General features: G+C 33.0%; 1 protein-coding gene across 1 annotated transcript; it reads right to left on the minus strand.

The window, feature by feature from the left end:
• Window positions 1-13449: 13449 nt before the first annotated feature.
• Window positions 13450-16308, minus strand: LOC150032805 (uncharacterized). Its single transcript, XM_090307026.1, has 5 exons — window positions 15779-16308; window positions 15084-15418; window positions 14848-14918; window positions 14213-14511; window positions 13450-13588 (listed from the first exon to the last, which is right to left on the minus strand). The coding sequence occupies exons 1-5, from the start codon at window positions 16306-16308 to the stop codon at window positions 13450-13452; spliced, it is 1374 nt and encodes a 457-aa protein (XP_090163152.1).
• Window positions 16309-16807: the final 499 nt, after the last annotated feature.

Below are 16807 nucleotides of genomic sequence, written 5' to 3' on the forward strand. Positions count from 1 at the left end.
CACCATTTTAAATAAAATTTCGTCCTTCTTAATATTTGACATTTAATTTCTTGTATGCGTACAAATCTGGGTCGTTACATTTTCCAAGTGATGTAATTATCAGCAGTTAATTTATCGACGTTGAGCATATTTAAAGTTCTCCCGTTGATCACAAAAAAAAAACAGCAACCCAAAACCAAAAGGGCTAGACACGATCATAAGAAACCTTGTTATTCTCCTAAGGGCTTGAGAATCATAGGAGTTATGTGGGCTCTATGGTATTTAATTTTGAGAGTGAGTGAGAAGATAGAGATGAGAAAATTTTCTGGGGGGAGATCTTCTGTGTGCTACTGGAAAAAATCATCGAGTTCTCTGTATAAGAAGCAAAGGGAAGAAGATGGAAAAATTTGATCTCTGGTAACTTCCCATAACCACACATTATTTTAGAGAGAAATAGAGGAGGGAAGTTATTTAATAACTCCCTAGTTTAATTTTAAATTAAAATAAATTTTAATTTAAATAATAATATAATAACTAATCTATTATATAACTACATGTTATATCAAATATAACACATAATCTATACTTTATATTCTATCAAATATAATATAATTTATAGTTTGTATTTTCTCTCAATAATTTATGTATTAATAATTTATATTAAAGTTGATTATATGAATCCAATCCATATAATCAATATCTGAATCATATTCAAATATTTATTTCATCTCAAATAAACTTAATACCTTATATTAATTGTATCATATATAATTAACTCGCTCAGATAATTTTGAGCAATTCAAAATTAAATTGATTCTTAGTTATCCTAGTAAGCTACGGAGGGGATCTTATGGACCTATAGATTGAAGCTTCAATGGCACTTGAATAATTAATTAAACTCCTTAAATTAAATTACTCAATATCCATTAACTGTCGGTTACTCCACTAAAGACCGACAACTGCACTCTTCGCAATACAGATATATTTCTGTGTCCATTGGATATATCCAGTCAATAGCGCGATGACTCTTCACAAATTGCTCGTAAGTATAACTGGACCAAAATTATTGTTTTGCCCATATAGTTACATCTAACTCCTTAAGTACCACCGATTCCTTTAATGAACAATAAGTCATAGTCTAATTATGACCAAACCCATCTCAGGCCAAGAGGGTGTGGCGTCACATTGTTCAAGCTTGGGAATCAGCCCTCAAGGGAGTAATTTATCTACTTACTCCGACAATAGGGAAGGAGTAAATTTCGTCTTGTGTAGCTGTTTTCAAGCTCCCTCATCAAATGAATCATCGAAATGGTAAGCATATTGAGTGGGTAATTTGTCCACTCTCACCCATGCAAATCAAAGGACCGCCTTCATATGTAGGAATTCACAACTCACTAAGGATTTAGGTCATGTCACCTATGGTCATCTTGGTGAAATATAAGTCTCTATTATTAACGACTTTATATAATGAGACTATTCATTTGGTGGTCTGGTCTTATACAAACCCTTTTGTATAGAACACTGCCTCTTACATGTCTCTATATGAATGATCAAGATCAGATCATTTGTAGAACTTTAAAATAATCGTAACATCTACAAAAAGGGGCGCATTTGTAGTGTCACCAGTATAAGGTATCTAATCTTATCCATCTACTACAGACCATTTAGGTTATCACTTAAACATGATTCACATGTATGTCTCTACATACATATTTAAGCTACAGAAGATAACCTTTGACGTTAATTTATTGATTTGATGGGTTAATGCTATTAAATGTCGAATAAAATACCTCGTATTTTATTAAATAAATAAATTGTTTGTACATTACAGTTGTAAACTATAGGACTTGCGAGATTTAGGTCACTAATCCCAACGCCTGGTCCAAGTGATCCTTATTTAAGGGAGCATTTACAATGGTAATTAAACATTTACATATGAGTTGATTTTTTTTTAAGGTTATATATATGTCTGTGATGAATTATATTGCATATATTGCATGTGTATGTGAAAACAACCAAACTAAATTTGAACTTTTTATTAGAGTACAATAGGGAGTACGGAAGTTTGAACCTCCCATGCCCAATCAAATTTGATTTTGTTTAATGATAATGCGGAAGTCGATATAATACTCATCGTTATTGGATTATGAAAGTATTTTGGATTTTGGCTAATTATGCAGAATTTTCTTTCATTTTCATTTTGCCTAAAAAATGTTTTGTCTGATTTAGGTTTCATTTAGTAATTTTTTTAAGGTAATTTTTGGAAGAAAACTTTGAAAATAATCTAAGATTTGCCTCTTGCGTGTGTTAAAATTAAAAGATCTTCTATAGAGAAAAGAAATATAAGTATTTTAATAGTTGGAAGATCCCCTCCATTTCTCATAACTGCAATATAGTATTTATTTACTTACCGTGTAAAATTTATTCTTCATTCATTAAAGGCATAATTTGTAAATCCCTAAACTTGTTTTACTAGCTAATTATGTTTAAGTCCTCTTAATTATGTAATTATGCTCTTGGAAGTATGTACTTATAATTTTTGTGTTATTTGAAGTGTGTGGGAAGCTCAATGTATGTGTACGTATGATTGAATTAGGGAAAATATTCTAAGTGTTCGGAAGCTATACTCTGGAGTACTTAGAGGGCAGGAAAATGTGCTAAGTGTGGAATTTCAAGTTCTCGAGTGAAGTAGAGAGAAGTTAACACTTAAAGGAAAGTAGAGAATTTTATGCATTTGGAGTTATGACACGCTATGTAGGTAGTTTTGTTGAATTATGCGACCAGATGTCCAAGAAGGGGACATTATGGAAAAGTATAGCTATGTGGTATGTGGAAGACCATGGAGGAAGTAAGATGGCTCTTGAATGAGGAGGAAAAGTCGAGGTTGGTATAGGGGAAGTATGCGACCAACCTCATATACAAATGGTAAGAGCTGAATTGGCAAACGAGGTGATTGTGGACATATGCGTCGAAGGTGACGTCCAAAGGGTGCGACGCTGAGTAGGATTATGCAATGACCAAGAAAAGACTTAAGTGGCGGCAAGCCCATGCGACGGAGTTAAGCTGGAGATTGAGCTTAATTAATTAATAAATGGGTTATGTGGCAGCCTTAGAAATGTTGGATTGAGGATTAATATGTCAAGCGGCGTTTAATTAAGATAAGCCTACATGCAAGTCCAAGTATAAATAGGCCTTGCGAAGAAGAGAACTGTTTTGCCAAAAAATTTCCTACACTTAGAGGAAGTATTATTACCATCAGATGGACGGAATTGAAGAAATTCTCAACAAACTCGAGAGATTACGAGATTTCCGACCTATTAAGAGGAACTTAATGCTCAATTTATAACCAACGTTCTTTTGGAAAATGACCCTAACATTTTTCTAAAATGACATGTTTTCTTGTGACTTTTTTCTTTGTGCATTGAATGTAGTGCCTTCTCATTTTCATGATCTTTTTTAAGAGGGAAAATAATTTTAAGAGTGCATTTTATGACCTAAAAAGTATATTAATTCAAAAATATATCATGAGAGATTTTGTGAAAGTAGAAAAATAATCATCTATAGTTATAAATGAGCATAGTTCAACTCATACTCAAGATTAGAGGTTTGATGTCCATCATAATATATTATATTAAAAAAATAACCTATGGTTGTTTTCAGAAAAATTGATCACGATTTCAAAAGTGTTTTTCAAGGTAGCTAAGGGTGTGTTTGGAATACATTTTCAAGTATTTAATTTAAAAAATACGTCATTTTAATAGAAATTAGAGTATTTGACAACCACTCTAAACAGTTTTTCAAATGTATTTTAATAAGTTTTTATCAAAAGTGTTTATATAAAAATGGTTTTTTATTGAAAAAAAAATTCCCAAGCCAATACAAACGGGCCTTAAGATGACCCATACAATAACCAAAAAGGGAAGAAAACTTTGGATCTAATCTTTAAAAAAATTCAAACCCAAGTGTGATTAAAGTACATCTTAAAGAGATGTGTTCAAAATACCTTCTAAGTTTAAAGTACATCTTAAAGAGGTGTATCCAAAATACCTTTCAATTTAAGTATTTTTTTTTAAATGATTCTATTAATTACAAATATGATTTTCGGCTACTCGAGATTGATAGTACAAATTCATACTAGTTGAACTGTATTCATATCAACCTCACTAACTTTTATTCGATAATAATAATGTTTAGAATAAGGCAATATTTTAAAGTACTTTTTATTTATTGAGATTGTTTTTTACAAAAATAAATATTTTGTTAATGTGAGAACATAGTCAAGAATCTATACTGAAAACACTTTAATCATTAATTTAGAGTATATTTAGTTCAACTTTTCAAGTGTTTAATTTTGAAAATAAATCCTTTTGAAAAAAATTGAAGTGTTTGACAACCCTTTAAAATAGATTTTGAAGCAATTTCAAAGTACATTTTAAACCGTTTTTATCAAAAGAGATAAAATAAAATTGAATTTTTTGAAAAATAATTTTTTCCCTAGCCAATCCATACAAGTCCTTAGAAATTTTTATTTCTAATTTCTTTAAGAAGCATTTTTCCAATTTAGTCCCTAATTACTTTTGTTATTGTTTGTGTCTAATAATTTTATGAAGTTAAAAAAAAATCTAATGAGTTGTTAAACTTTCAATTTTGTGTCTACCAAGTTCACTTTCAGTCTTGTATCGAAAGGTCTATGACATATTTAAAATTCTTAAAAATTAACTAATCTATTTAACATTAAATTAAATTTTATGTCTAATAGGACATTAAATTTTTAATTTTACATCTAACTAGTATATATGAGGATTTTTAAAATATAAAATCCTTCAAAATATAAATAAAAAATTCAGAGATCTATTAGATATATAAAATATTGAAAGAACAAAGCCTATTTTAAATACTTTTTAAAGTTCAAAGTTTTTTTAGATACCAAAAATAATAATTCATAGACCAAATAAACATAAGAGAAACCTAAAATTCAGTGACATGCCACAAGTCTCAAAAGTATTGACACTAAATAAAAAATAATAAATAAATAGGTGAGCTGAAATGGTAACAGTGCTATATGATTTTTTTTTCTCCTACATAAAGAATAACTCAATTTATGCTTTAAAATGAATATTTACAACCAATCAAGAACAAGTTCCAAAAGGGCAGTCAATGCTTATAACCTTATTTTTGAGAGAGATGTGGTCTCAAATTTAATAAAACAAACTATCTTGATGTGACAGAGATGTGAGATTTTTTTTTTTTTTTTTTTTTTTTTTTTTTTTTTTTTTTTTTTTTAAGTAGTGCCTCTAGAAACATTCACTTTATTGCCAAGAAACGCCAAGCAACATCTATATCTATTAAATGAACCTTCTAAATACCAACACCAAAGCTTGAGCTTTCTAAAGCACATAGAGAAAAAGAAAAGGGAAAAAACAACCCTAATTCAGGGAGGAGAGTTGCTTTTTGAATTGACTGGCCCAATTGCTTCTTTCTTTACTCGTTACGGATATGAATCAATGATTTATTTGAGGTTCGAGTCTCTAGCTCGCTCTGCATGCTGAAGAAAAGAAAAATTAAGATTTCGAATTGTTTGGTCTATCAACCTAAATATAAATATTAATTATATCAATAAAAAAAAGTTTAGATATTCAAATTTATGTCTTCATGTTGAATAATTTTTTTGAAAAATAATAAAAAATGTAAATAATTTTTAGATTTTTCTATTTATAAGAATTTCCCTTTTTGATTATTTGTTAGAGTTATACTAGTTTTCAAGCTCACAAAGAAAAAAAAGATTAAATTTACCACAACTTTTTTCACTAGACATAGTTTAGTATGTATATCAGCATCTATCAGTGATAAACTTCTATCAATTTCTATTACTGATACATACTAAGGAACTTCTATCAGTCTCTATAAAAGAATATTAAAATTTTGTTACTTTGTATAAATAATTTTCCTTATTTTTCTATTTTTGCAAATCTCCAATATAATTTTTCTCTCATGAATTTGTTTAATGCTTACAACATCGATATTTTCTTAAGAAATCGTAGGTTTTGAATTCTCTTCTTCATATTTGTGATGTTGTTCCTTCTTTTGAACTATAAAAAATATACTAGAGTTGTGTTTTATCTAAATATCTCTTAATGTTTTCATTACTTGATTTATTATTATTATTATTATTATTATTTTCAGATTATGACTAACCCAGATGTTCCTAGACCAAGTGATCCTTATTTAAGGGAGCATTTACACTAGTAATTAAACATTTACACTGACAATAAATTATTATTAATTTAAGTCTTCATGATTCATGCCATGGTTTTTAGGGTTAAGTTTCAAGTTTCGTCCCTATGATTTGGATCAAGTGAAAAGTTAGTTCATATGATTTTAAGATTTAGAATTTAATTCCTACAGTTTAATAGTTCATATGGCTTTCTAAATCATCTTAAATAGCTCCTACCATATGAACTATTCCTTAGGAAGCTTTTATCAAACCATAGGGGGTAAATTATAATTATAAACAATAAGACTTAAATTTAACTTACTCTAAACCACAGGGACCAAAATTTCAATTTTAAATTATATTATATTACAAAATAATAATTATACAATTTTTAGCATAAAATATATTCATATATAAATTAATAATAATTTATTGTCAACTAAAATTTAGTAACTATAACTAGTTTACAATTGTTTATATTATAATTCAATTTCTAAATTCTGCTACCAAACACATATCTAAAAACATGAAATACAACTTTGTTTTTATTTAATCCCTTGTTTCAAATTTTTGTTTTCAAATTCTCTACCAAATAGACTCTAAATAGTTTTAATTGTGAAACCTCTATTGCAGGATCGTAACAGATATCCCTGGCACTACAGACACCACATTCGGTAACTTTTCCTACCAACTATATATTCTCAAAATAAATAATAATAATAATAATAATAAGTAAAAAATAAAAAAATAAAAAACTTTCTAGCGGGGAGATTAGAAGAAAAACTTTTTAAATATATAAATATATTGTCTATTTCCTTTTCTTCTTAGCTTTGGTTTAGACCACCTTTAAGAGAAATTATTAGGTGCAACCTAATTTCACGCTTCACATTCCTTTTTGTGTATAAAAAAAATTTATAAAGAAAAAATCATTTTCAAAAAAACAACTTGCTACATGAAAATTTTTTAGACAATTGCCTGTGCAGGTTAGATAACACTCAAGTATTTTCTATATAAATTTTTTTTTTAAAGAAAACTCCCTCCTTGGATTCTTTTTTTTTTTTTTTAATATTATTATCGAGATCAAACATCTTGGATAATAACATAAGATTTGTGTCAAGTTGACTTATGGTGATATTGCCCTTTCTTCTTCAGTTTTGTGGGGGGGTGGGGGAACGTAAGATTTTTTTTAAAAAAATCTCCAATTAAAGATTAAAAGAAACTGAAATTTTTACATACAAGTTAGAAATGGGCAGAGCACCATCCTTTTCCTTCTTAATTAAGCAAATTTTTCTTATAATGAGAAAGAGAATAAACTTATAACTTTTTATTGAAGATCAATATAAATATATCTTAACTATTAAACTACAATATTAAAACCAATAAATTTTGTAAATGAATGAAACACGGGGAGAGAGATAGTAAGCTACGAGATTCCAACACCAAACATAGGAATACACAGGTTTGTTTTTGTTCTATTCAACACCCGAGCCTTTGCCACCGACAACGATCTTGGTCTCCCCGTTGCTGCCGTCTACTTCAATGCCCAAAAAGAAACTGTCGCCAGACGACGCTAAAACTGCCGCTTGCCAGCAGTTGGAGTGGACCAGAATAGAAGAGGAGAAAAAGGGAAAAAAATTAATATACAATCTGAGTCTTTCTTTTCCCTTGAAAATAATAATCACTTTTTATATATGGTGATATAGAAGGAAGGGAGAGAGAGGTTCAGATTTGTATATTAGAAAAACATATATTTGCATGAGGCGAAATAATTTGGACAAGCAAAAAGGAGGAGAACCGCGTCGTTTTCTTTCCTTTTTGGTGTGTTTTTAGTTGTATGTTATTAATGTATTTTGCATGTTCATATAGATGGATGTGCTAATGAATTTAGTTTCAGAGATGATTTACCATTACCATAGTTAGTATTTAGTTTTCAAATTATGATATATGAAAAGGTCCACTTGCTAACGGTTTTATTTTTATATTTTTCATTTCCTGCTTTTTTTTTTTTATTTTATTTTTATGTTTCTTTTCCAAGGTTCCGTTTAAGATTATTGTAGCTTTTAAAATAATTGTTGGTAGTTGTGCTTTTAGAAACATCAGCTGTGAAAAGAAGTAAAAGGGTGTTTGGTAAATTCCAGCTTAAACTTGAAAAAGTAGGTTAGAGTGTTCGGTAAATAAATACAAAAATATATTATTTTAGATATAATAATTAAAATAAATCAACCATTTTAATTTTATTTTTTTTGTAATTTAAATTTTTAAATAATTGTTTAGTATGATAAATTATATCTTTTATAGATTAATTTTTAAATATTAAGGAAAATAGCTTTATTTTAAAAAAAAATGAATATGGTATACTTTTTTTCAAAAAATGATGTATTTAACTCATAAAATATAGAAAATAGATTTTATTGGGTGAGAAATAGTTAAATATATAAAATAAAGGTTCTTTTTAAAGTATAGATGTCACACCCCGCCCTCAGACCACCTTCTCAGCCTGGGAGAGGGATGCGACTGCAGCAGTTATCAACCCTTGAGCTGACACTTTCTGCCTATTGATTTTTGCGGAATAACTCTGATATCATACTATAATTTATACATAGCAGAATGATTAAGTCAAGGAGATAAACTATAACAGATTTAAGTAGGCCCATCTTTTATTACGATAGTGATATAATGTTTATACAACTTAAGGACTTAATAGCAAAGTTTACAACGACAACCGTAACAACTCTCCGGAAGTGTAATTGTGGCACGTGGCAGACCTTGACCTTAGCAGCACTCTGGAACTCCTCACCTTCCGCTACCTGGGGGGGTTAGGAAAACAATTTGAAAAGTGTGAGCTACTAAGCCCAGTGAGTGGTTCTTTTAAAGATGAAAATCATCATTTTTGGGAAACCAATCTCATGATAATAATCACAGTGTACCCATGCATGATCATGGATTTATTCATGCAATGATTAACCTTTATTCCAAAATGCTATACGTGGCATGCATATCATATCACCAATCAATACAATCACCTATGGAAACCTTCCTATGACCCCAATTCCCGCCAATATGCACATCGACCATTTTATTTATCCCGCTAATCATGCTTAGGTACTTGACCATATTTTCTGTCGGTCGTCACCGACTATTATTTTCCGTCGACCGAAGCTGACCAACTTTCTCGCCAACCGAAGCCGACTAACTATTTTCCGCCGACCGAAGCCGACCAATTTTCTCGCCGACCGAAGTCGACTAATTATTTTCCGCCGACCGAAGCCGACCAATTTTTCCCGCCAAGCACCTTTTGTTAAGCATGTTAACCACATCCCGACCATAATCGCAGTTTCCATAGTCACACACAAATAATATCATGGCAACATCATATTACCAAAGCATATAGCTTGTATCCACAGATGCATATATTCCAATATCAGAGTATAAAGCTAAGTGAATACTCATAATATGCATTTACTATCAAAACTGTATAAACACACTTTATTTATCAAACCAACATAATGCTCACGATATATCGAAACTATAATGCTATAACACCCACACTATGTGTTAATTATCAAAGCTATAACACTCACAACATATGTTAAGTATCAAAACTATAACACTCACACTATGTATTAATGATTAAAGCTATAACACTCACACTATGTGTTAATTATCAAAGTTATAACACTCACAACATATGTTAACTATCAAAACTATAACACTCACGACATATGCTAACTACCAAAACTATAACACTCACCTTAATTGCTTAGGAGCCTTTCTAACAGTTCCCTTTTCTACCTCGGGCTCCCTTCTTACCCCATAAAATCTTAGCTCATAACTCTTCATGGTTTAGCCGGAATCATCCAAACATCAAGACTGGCCCAGTTTACCCGATAGCTCGACCCCTCTGTCTTTTCCTCATTCTCCAACCCAATTCCTTAGAGCTTCTTCTCTGACAGCCTTACCATGAAAACTAGACTCTCTTATCTTTCAGATGGCTTTGGAATTACATCAAACGCTCGAGTAGATTGGGGATCTCCTCGTCTCAAGTTGATGCATTCTCCTTCACCCTCACTATCCAATGCACTCTACTCTCCCCTCTTTTTACGAATTTTATGATTTGTGATTTGAAAATGAAATCCCAACGGCTCTATTTATAGGCGTCCAAACCTTCTATAGTGTTGACACCACCTACTTGGCTGCATGGCCAAATGTTTAATCCTCCCTTTATCAACGTAAGTTGACTTCACCTTGGTTCAATGTGTTCTTCCCAAACGCATCCAACACAATTTCTTAGGGTTTAAGAATTCCTCTTAATCGAACACCTCAATTTTAATTGAGGTTTGCCCTAACGTCTTCAAGCTTTGTTTGTATTCAATTTAGGGTTTTCAATGCATAATCTATAAGATCGTGGCCAAATTCAACATATAAATGCCCGGCCGTTCGATGCACAGGCGGTTTCCTTCGATCGCGTGGGCGTGACGTTCGAATGAGACGTTCAGGCTGCTCTCGCTCTCTCCCCCTTTCTCGCTAGTCTCGTTCTTCCCACTCTCGCTCTCACCCACTTTCTCGCTCACATTCTTGGGTGTGACAATAGAATTGAAAACTAAATATTAATTAAAAATTCTAACTAATTTTAGGAGGATCTAAAAGCTAGAAGGATACTGCTTTTAAAGTCAACGTAAAATTAACGCGTTTTAAAAAGTGTTTTTTAACAGTAAATCAGTTTTTAGCAAATGGTTGAGATTTTTTCCAAATAGTTTTTTTGACATGGCTAACGTTAAATCTAGCCTTAGTAAAGTTGAAAATTGCATTTGGTAGCCAACAAAGCATAGCTCAATTGGCATAGTGTTCAAACTATCGGTATTTTATTGGAAAAAAAAATAGGATAAGGAACCATTCCTTGTGTTTATGTTTTCTGAAATTTTTAATTAAAAATGTAAAAATTTTACATGAAAACAATATTTTGAAATTAAACATTGAAAATTGATCTTTTATATTTATAATACATTTCAAAAGAAAATTCAAGGGTGTGATTGGTTTAACCTTTCAATTATTTAATTTTACAAATAAATCATTTTGAAAAAATTTGAAATGTTTGGCAACCAATCAAAATAGTTTTTAAAGTGTATTTTAACTAGTTCTTATCAAAAGAGTTTAAATAAAAAATGAACTTTTTATATTAATATTTTTTTCTCTAGTCAATCCAAACAGGCCTAAAAATTTATTGAATATACGTTGCAACAAATTAGAAACCGATTTCCCCGGGTTGCAATCCATGGAGGCAACTTGAGATCTTTCTTTACTCTGGTTTGGTTTTTTCCCCCCTTTTCTTCAAGATTATGATTGACCAAATTGCTTCTCCCTTTACTCGTTACGGGACGAATAAATGATTTATTTGAGATTCGAGTCTCTCGTTCTGCATGTTGAAGAAAAGAAAAATTAAGATTTTGAGTTGTTTGGTCTATCAGTCTAAGTATAAGCATCAATTATATCATTAAAAAAAAAAGTTTAGATATTCAAATTTCTATCTTGCATGTTGAACAATTTTTTAAAAAAGAATAAGAAACAAATTGCCATATGGTTTTTTCCCCATAATAAGAGGTATGTGATTGAACTTAATATTGTCATTTTCTTCTTAAATAGTTTTATTTTTAATTATTGGTTAGACCTTTATTAGTTTTTAAGTTCACAAAGAAAAAAAAAGACTAAATTTACCATTACGTATATATATATATATATGGAGATAAGTTTTTTCTCCGAATCTTTTGAGTCTTTGCCTTGAGAGAAAAACAAGAGAATTTGTACTCTGTGAAATAAAATAAAGAGTTCTTCATTTCTCCAACAAAATTCAAGTAAGTTCCTAGTATTTTAATATTTCCAATAACTACTTTATTTACATCAAATTTTCTTTACCAAATTTTATAATTTCAACAACTACTTTAGTCTTCTTTTATTATATTTCGATTTGCCAAAAGTTTTCATCATTATTTCAAACATATCTATTATATTAAACTATTGTCTCATCAATACGAATATATTCATCATTCTTAATAATTTTACATTCCATACAATCATCATATCTCTCAAAATATTCTTCACAATTTCCCATTCCATAACAATCATCAATTCATTTCTCTCTTTGCCACGTGTCAAGCATGCATGCTTCCACAAACTCCATCTACTTCATGCTACATGCTCATCACGTGTCCAATCTTCATGATTCATGCCAAATGGTATCAGAGCATGTATGTATATATATAGATATATATATATATATAGATATAGATATAGATATAGATATAGATATAGATATATATACATATCTATACACATATATATACATATATGCATATATTCATCTCGAGCCCTGATTAATCCGTGGTTTTGCCTCTTCTGCAAATTCTTCACTTTTGTTCTCCTCCTCCTACAATCTATCTCTAGCAGAACAACCTTGAAAACTAGATTCTCCCAACTCTCAAATGGCACCGAATTCGCTAAATTTGCTCTTCTCAATTGCCGAAACCATACTTATGAAATTTCACTTCCCTTTTAATCTTTCTGCCGCTTCCTGAGTTCAAAGAACAGATTGCCACGTCACCCCACACTTAGTGCCTCTAGCCAGACTAATGATTGAGTTTCTTCATTTAATATATTTCCTTCCCTTCCTTCATAATCTCTATAAACAACATGAATTTCTACTTAATAAATATGTAATATAACATCCCTTGGCTAATCATGCTTATCTAGGGAACCTAAGTTCGGGGTTTACAATCATCTCCCCCTTAAAAGAAATTTCGTCCTTGAAATTTACCTGATATGTCATTTGAAAAGTTAAGGGTATCTCTTCCTCATTTGCTCTTCAGGTTCCGAGGTTGCTTCCTCAATCCCATGATTACACCATAACACCTTCACCGAAGGAATCATCTTATTTCTAAGTACCTGATCTTTCCTATCCAAAATCTCGATAGCCTCTTCCTCAAAAGATAAATCTTCTTTGAGCTTTATCGGTTGTGTTGCTAGTGCTGCATAGGATTAAACACGTATTTCCTTATCATCGACACATGAAATACGTCGTGTATACGAACTAGCTCCATCGGCGACTGCAACCTATAAGCTGTTGGACCAACTCGTTCTACCATTTCATATGGTCCGATGTATCGTGGACATAACTTCCATTTTCTCCAAAACTGGAGAATTCCTTTCCATGGGGATAGACAGAGAAATACCCGTTCTCCGACTTCAAATTCTAGTTCTCTTCTTCATTTATCGGCGTAGCTTATCTGTCTGCGAGCCGCCTTAAGATTATCCCTGATAAGTTTCTTATTCTCTGTTATTTGTTGAACTAATTCTGGACCCAGTAATTGTCGTTCTCCAACTTCGTTCCAGCATACTGGAGTCCTGCAAGGTCAGCCATACAGTGCTTCGTAGGGAGCCATTCCGATACTAGAATGGTAGCTATTGTTGTAGGCAAATTCAATCAACGATAAGTATGTATCCCAACTTCATTTGAATTGTAGTACACAAGCTCTTAACATATCTTCCAGTGTCTGTATAGTTCTTTCCGACTGTCCATCTGTTTGCGGATGAAAAGGTGTACTGAAATGCAATTTAGTGCCCAAAGCCTTCTGTAAACTAGGCCAAAATTTTGAAGTGAACCTCGAGTCCCGATCCGACACTATCGACACTGGGGCTCCATATTGACTGATTATCCTATCCACATAAATCTTAGCTAGACGATCTAGTGTAAAAGTAACTTTTACTGGTATGAACTTGGTCGTCTTAGTTAGTCTATTGACTATTATCGAAATGCCATCAAATTCTGAGGGTGTCTTAGGCAAACCAAATAGAAAGTCAATTGTCATATGCTCCCACTTCCACTCAGGCATTGGAAGTGGATTGAGTAATCCTACTGGTCTTTGTCTCTCAGGTTTAACTTGTTGACAGACTATACATCGGTCCACATATTCTGTTATGTCTCTTTTCATCCCAGGCCACCAGTAAGATTTCTTCAAAGTTCTATACATCTTGGTGCTACCTGGATGTATGGCATAAGAGGAACTATGTGCTTCCTCTAGAATGGCTTGTTTAAGCTGTAGCTTGTTAGGCACACACATTCTCCCCTCCTTTTCTAGTACACCATCTGTTCCCAGTTGAAAGTCAACCCTGATGCCCTTACTCACATCATCAGTAATCTTCTGAAAATTAGGGTCTTCCAACTGATCCCGCTTAAGGTTTTCTACTAAGGTCGGCCTTATCCGAAAAGTAGCTATCATTCCTCCTGACGGTTCCACTGATAAGGTGGTTCTAGAATTCCTGAACTCCTGCAATAGCATTCATCTTATTGAACCAATAATGGCCTTAGGTCCTGAGGATTTCCTACTTAGTGCATCTGCCACAACATTAGCCTTACTAGGGTGGGACTCGATGGAACAGTCGTAATCTTTAATTAATTCAATCCATCTTCATTATCTTAGATTCAATTCCTTTTGATCAAAGATATATTTTAAGCTTTTATGATCTGTAAATATCCTGCAATGCTCTCCAAATAGGTAATGTCTCCACAACTTCAGAGCCAAAACAACTACTGCCAACTCCAGATCATGTGTGGGATAAATGCTCTCGTGTTTCTTAAGTTGACGGGAGGCACTTGCAATCACCTTCCCATCCTGCATCAACACACATCCCAATCCTTGTCGAGATTTGTCACAATAAATCTCAAATTCCTTACCTGAAATAGGCAAGGTAAGTACTGGTGCTGATACTAGTTTTCGTTTCAGCGCCTAGAAACTATGTTCACACTCCAACAACCATTCAAACCTCACGCCTTTCTTGGTCAGGTTCGTCAACGGAAGGGTTATCTTAGAGAAACCCTCCACAAACCTCCGATAATAACCTGCCAACCCTAGGAAACTGCGTATTTCTGAAACGATTGTGGGTCGTTCCCAATTAACTATTGCTTCCGTCTTCTGGGTATCTACACTAATGCCTGCTGAAACAACATGCCCAAGAAATACTACCCGATCTAACCAAAATTTGCATTTACTGAATTTAGCATACAACTGTCTATCTCGCAACGTCTGCAATACTATTTTCAGGTGGGTAATATGATCTTCCCTACTACCAGAATACACCAGTATATCATCAATGAATACTATCACAAACTGGTCTAAGTAAGGATGAAATATCCTGTTTATGAGATCCATGAATGCCGCAGGGGCATTTGTCAATCTGAAAGCCATTACCAGGAATTCATAATGTCCATATCTCGTTCTAAATGCGGTTTTAAAAACATCGGCTTCTCTCACTTTTAGATAATGATAACCCGATCTCAGATCTATCTTCGAAAACACCGTGCCTCCTCTTAGTTGATCAAACAAATCATCAATGTGTGGTAACGGATATTTATTCTTAATCGTTACCTTATTCAGCTGCCTATAGTCGATACACAATCTAAGTGTACCGTCTTTCTTCCTTACAAACAATACTGGAGCTCCCCAAGGCGATACGCTAGATCAAATGTATCCCTTGTCAATTAACACTTGCAGTTAAACCTTTAATTTTTTCAACTCAATCGGTGCCATTCTATACGGTGTCTGCGATATGGGAGTTTTTCTTGGAACTAAGTCAATAGTAAACTCCACCTCCCTATCGGGAGATAATCTTGATAGTTCTTCAAGAAATATATCTCGAAATTTATTTACCACTGGGATATCTTCTGGGTTCAGCTCTTTCCCTTGAGCAACCATCACATGAGCCAGATAGGCTTTACATCCCTTGCTCAATAGCTTCCAAGCTTTCACTATCAATATCAAATTCCCCGCGAATAATCGTTTTCTTCCTGTCAGCATTGCATCTTGGCTATTTGATTTTCTGAGCACTACCTCCTTCTTGTAACAGTCTACTGAAGCATGATACTTACTTAGAAAATCCATCCCCAAGATAGCATCAAATTTCAACAGTTCTAAAGGAAGTAAATCAGCATAGAACTTCTGACCATTGATCAGTATCTCACAATGATTATAGCATCTATCTACTACTATCACATCTCCCAAAGGGGTAGAGATAAATAACTCTTCAGGCATAGGTTTAACCAGCCTATCTATACTAGGTGCATACATGCTAGATATAAATGAATGTGTGGCACCAGGATCAAATAAAACATAAGCAGACTGCCCACATAACATAACATTACCGGTCACAACATCTGGAGACTCTGCTGCCTCTTGGTGTGTCACGGCATACATTCGCCCCTACTGTTGGGGTCGACCTACGACATTCTTCTACTTGGCACCACTTGACCCTTCGCCCCGATTTCCAGCACTCTTTGGTTGGTTAACTGTTTGGGACGTCGGCTGTTGTGCTAGTGGAACGTCCCTGTTCATCTGGGGACAGTCCCTCTTAAAATGCCTTGTATGTCCGCACTAGAAACATGCACCTCTGCCACTATAGCATGCCCCAAAATGCCTCTTACCACAACTAGGACATGTCGGTCTCCTGTCCATGCTGGCTATCGACTCACCAGCTCGTGATATCTCTGATCGGCTAACTGCACCGGCCGAGGGTCTCGTTTTCCTTTTCTTGGATCCTTGCCAACTGGTTCCCCTGAAATGGCTTCCA

This window comes from Benincasa hispida, chromosome 11 (genome assembly GCF_027475165.1).
Source record: "Benincasa hispida cultivar pf3 chromosome 11, pf3_genome.v1.1, whole genome shotgun sequence".
In the NCBI taxonomy this organism is placed as follows: Eukaryota; Viridiplantae; Streptophyta; class Magnoliopsida; order Cucurbitales; family Cucurbitaceae; genus Benincasa; species Benincasa hispida.

Bases quoted from the DNA above. Each gene is read 5' to 3' on its own strand.
- LOC150032805 (XM_090307026.1), bottom strand. From the start codon at position 16,308: ATGTATGCACCTAGTATAGATAGGCTGGTTAAACCTATGCCTGAAGAG. The intron at 15,419-15,778 runs GTATAGAATGGC...AATGGCTTTCAG, and splicing joins ACTCCCATATCGCAGACACC to ATTGACAAATGCCCCTGCGG. The intron at 14,512-14,847 runs GTGATTGCAAGT...ATGCTATTGCAG, and splicing joins TGTTGATGCAGGATGGGAAG to GAGTTCAGGAATTCTAGAAC.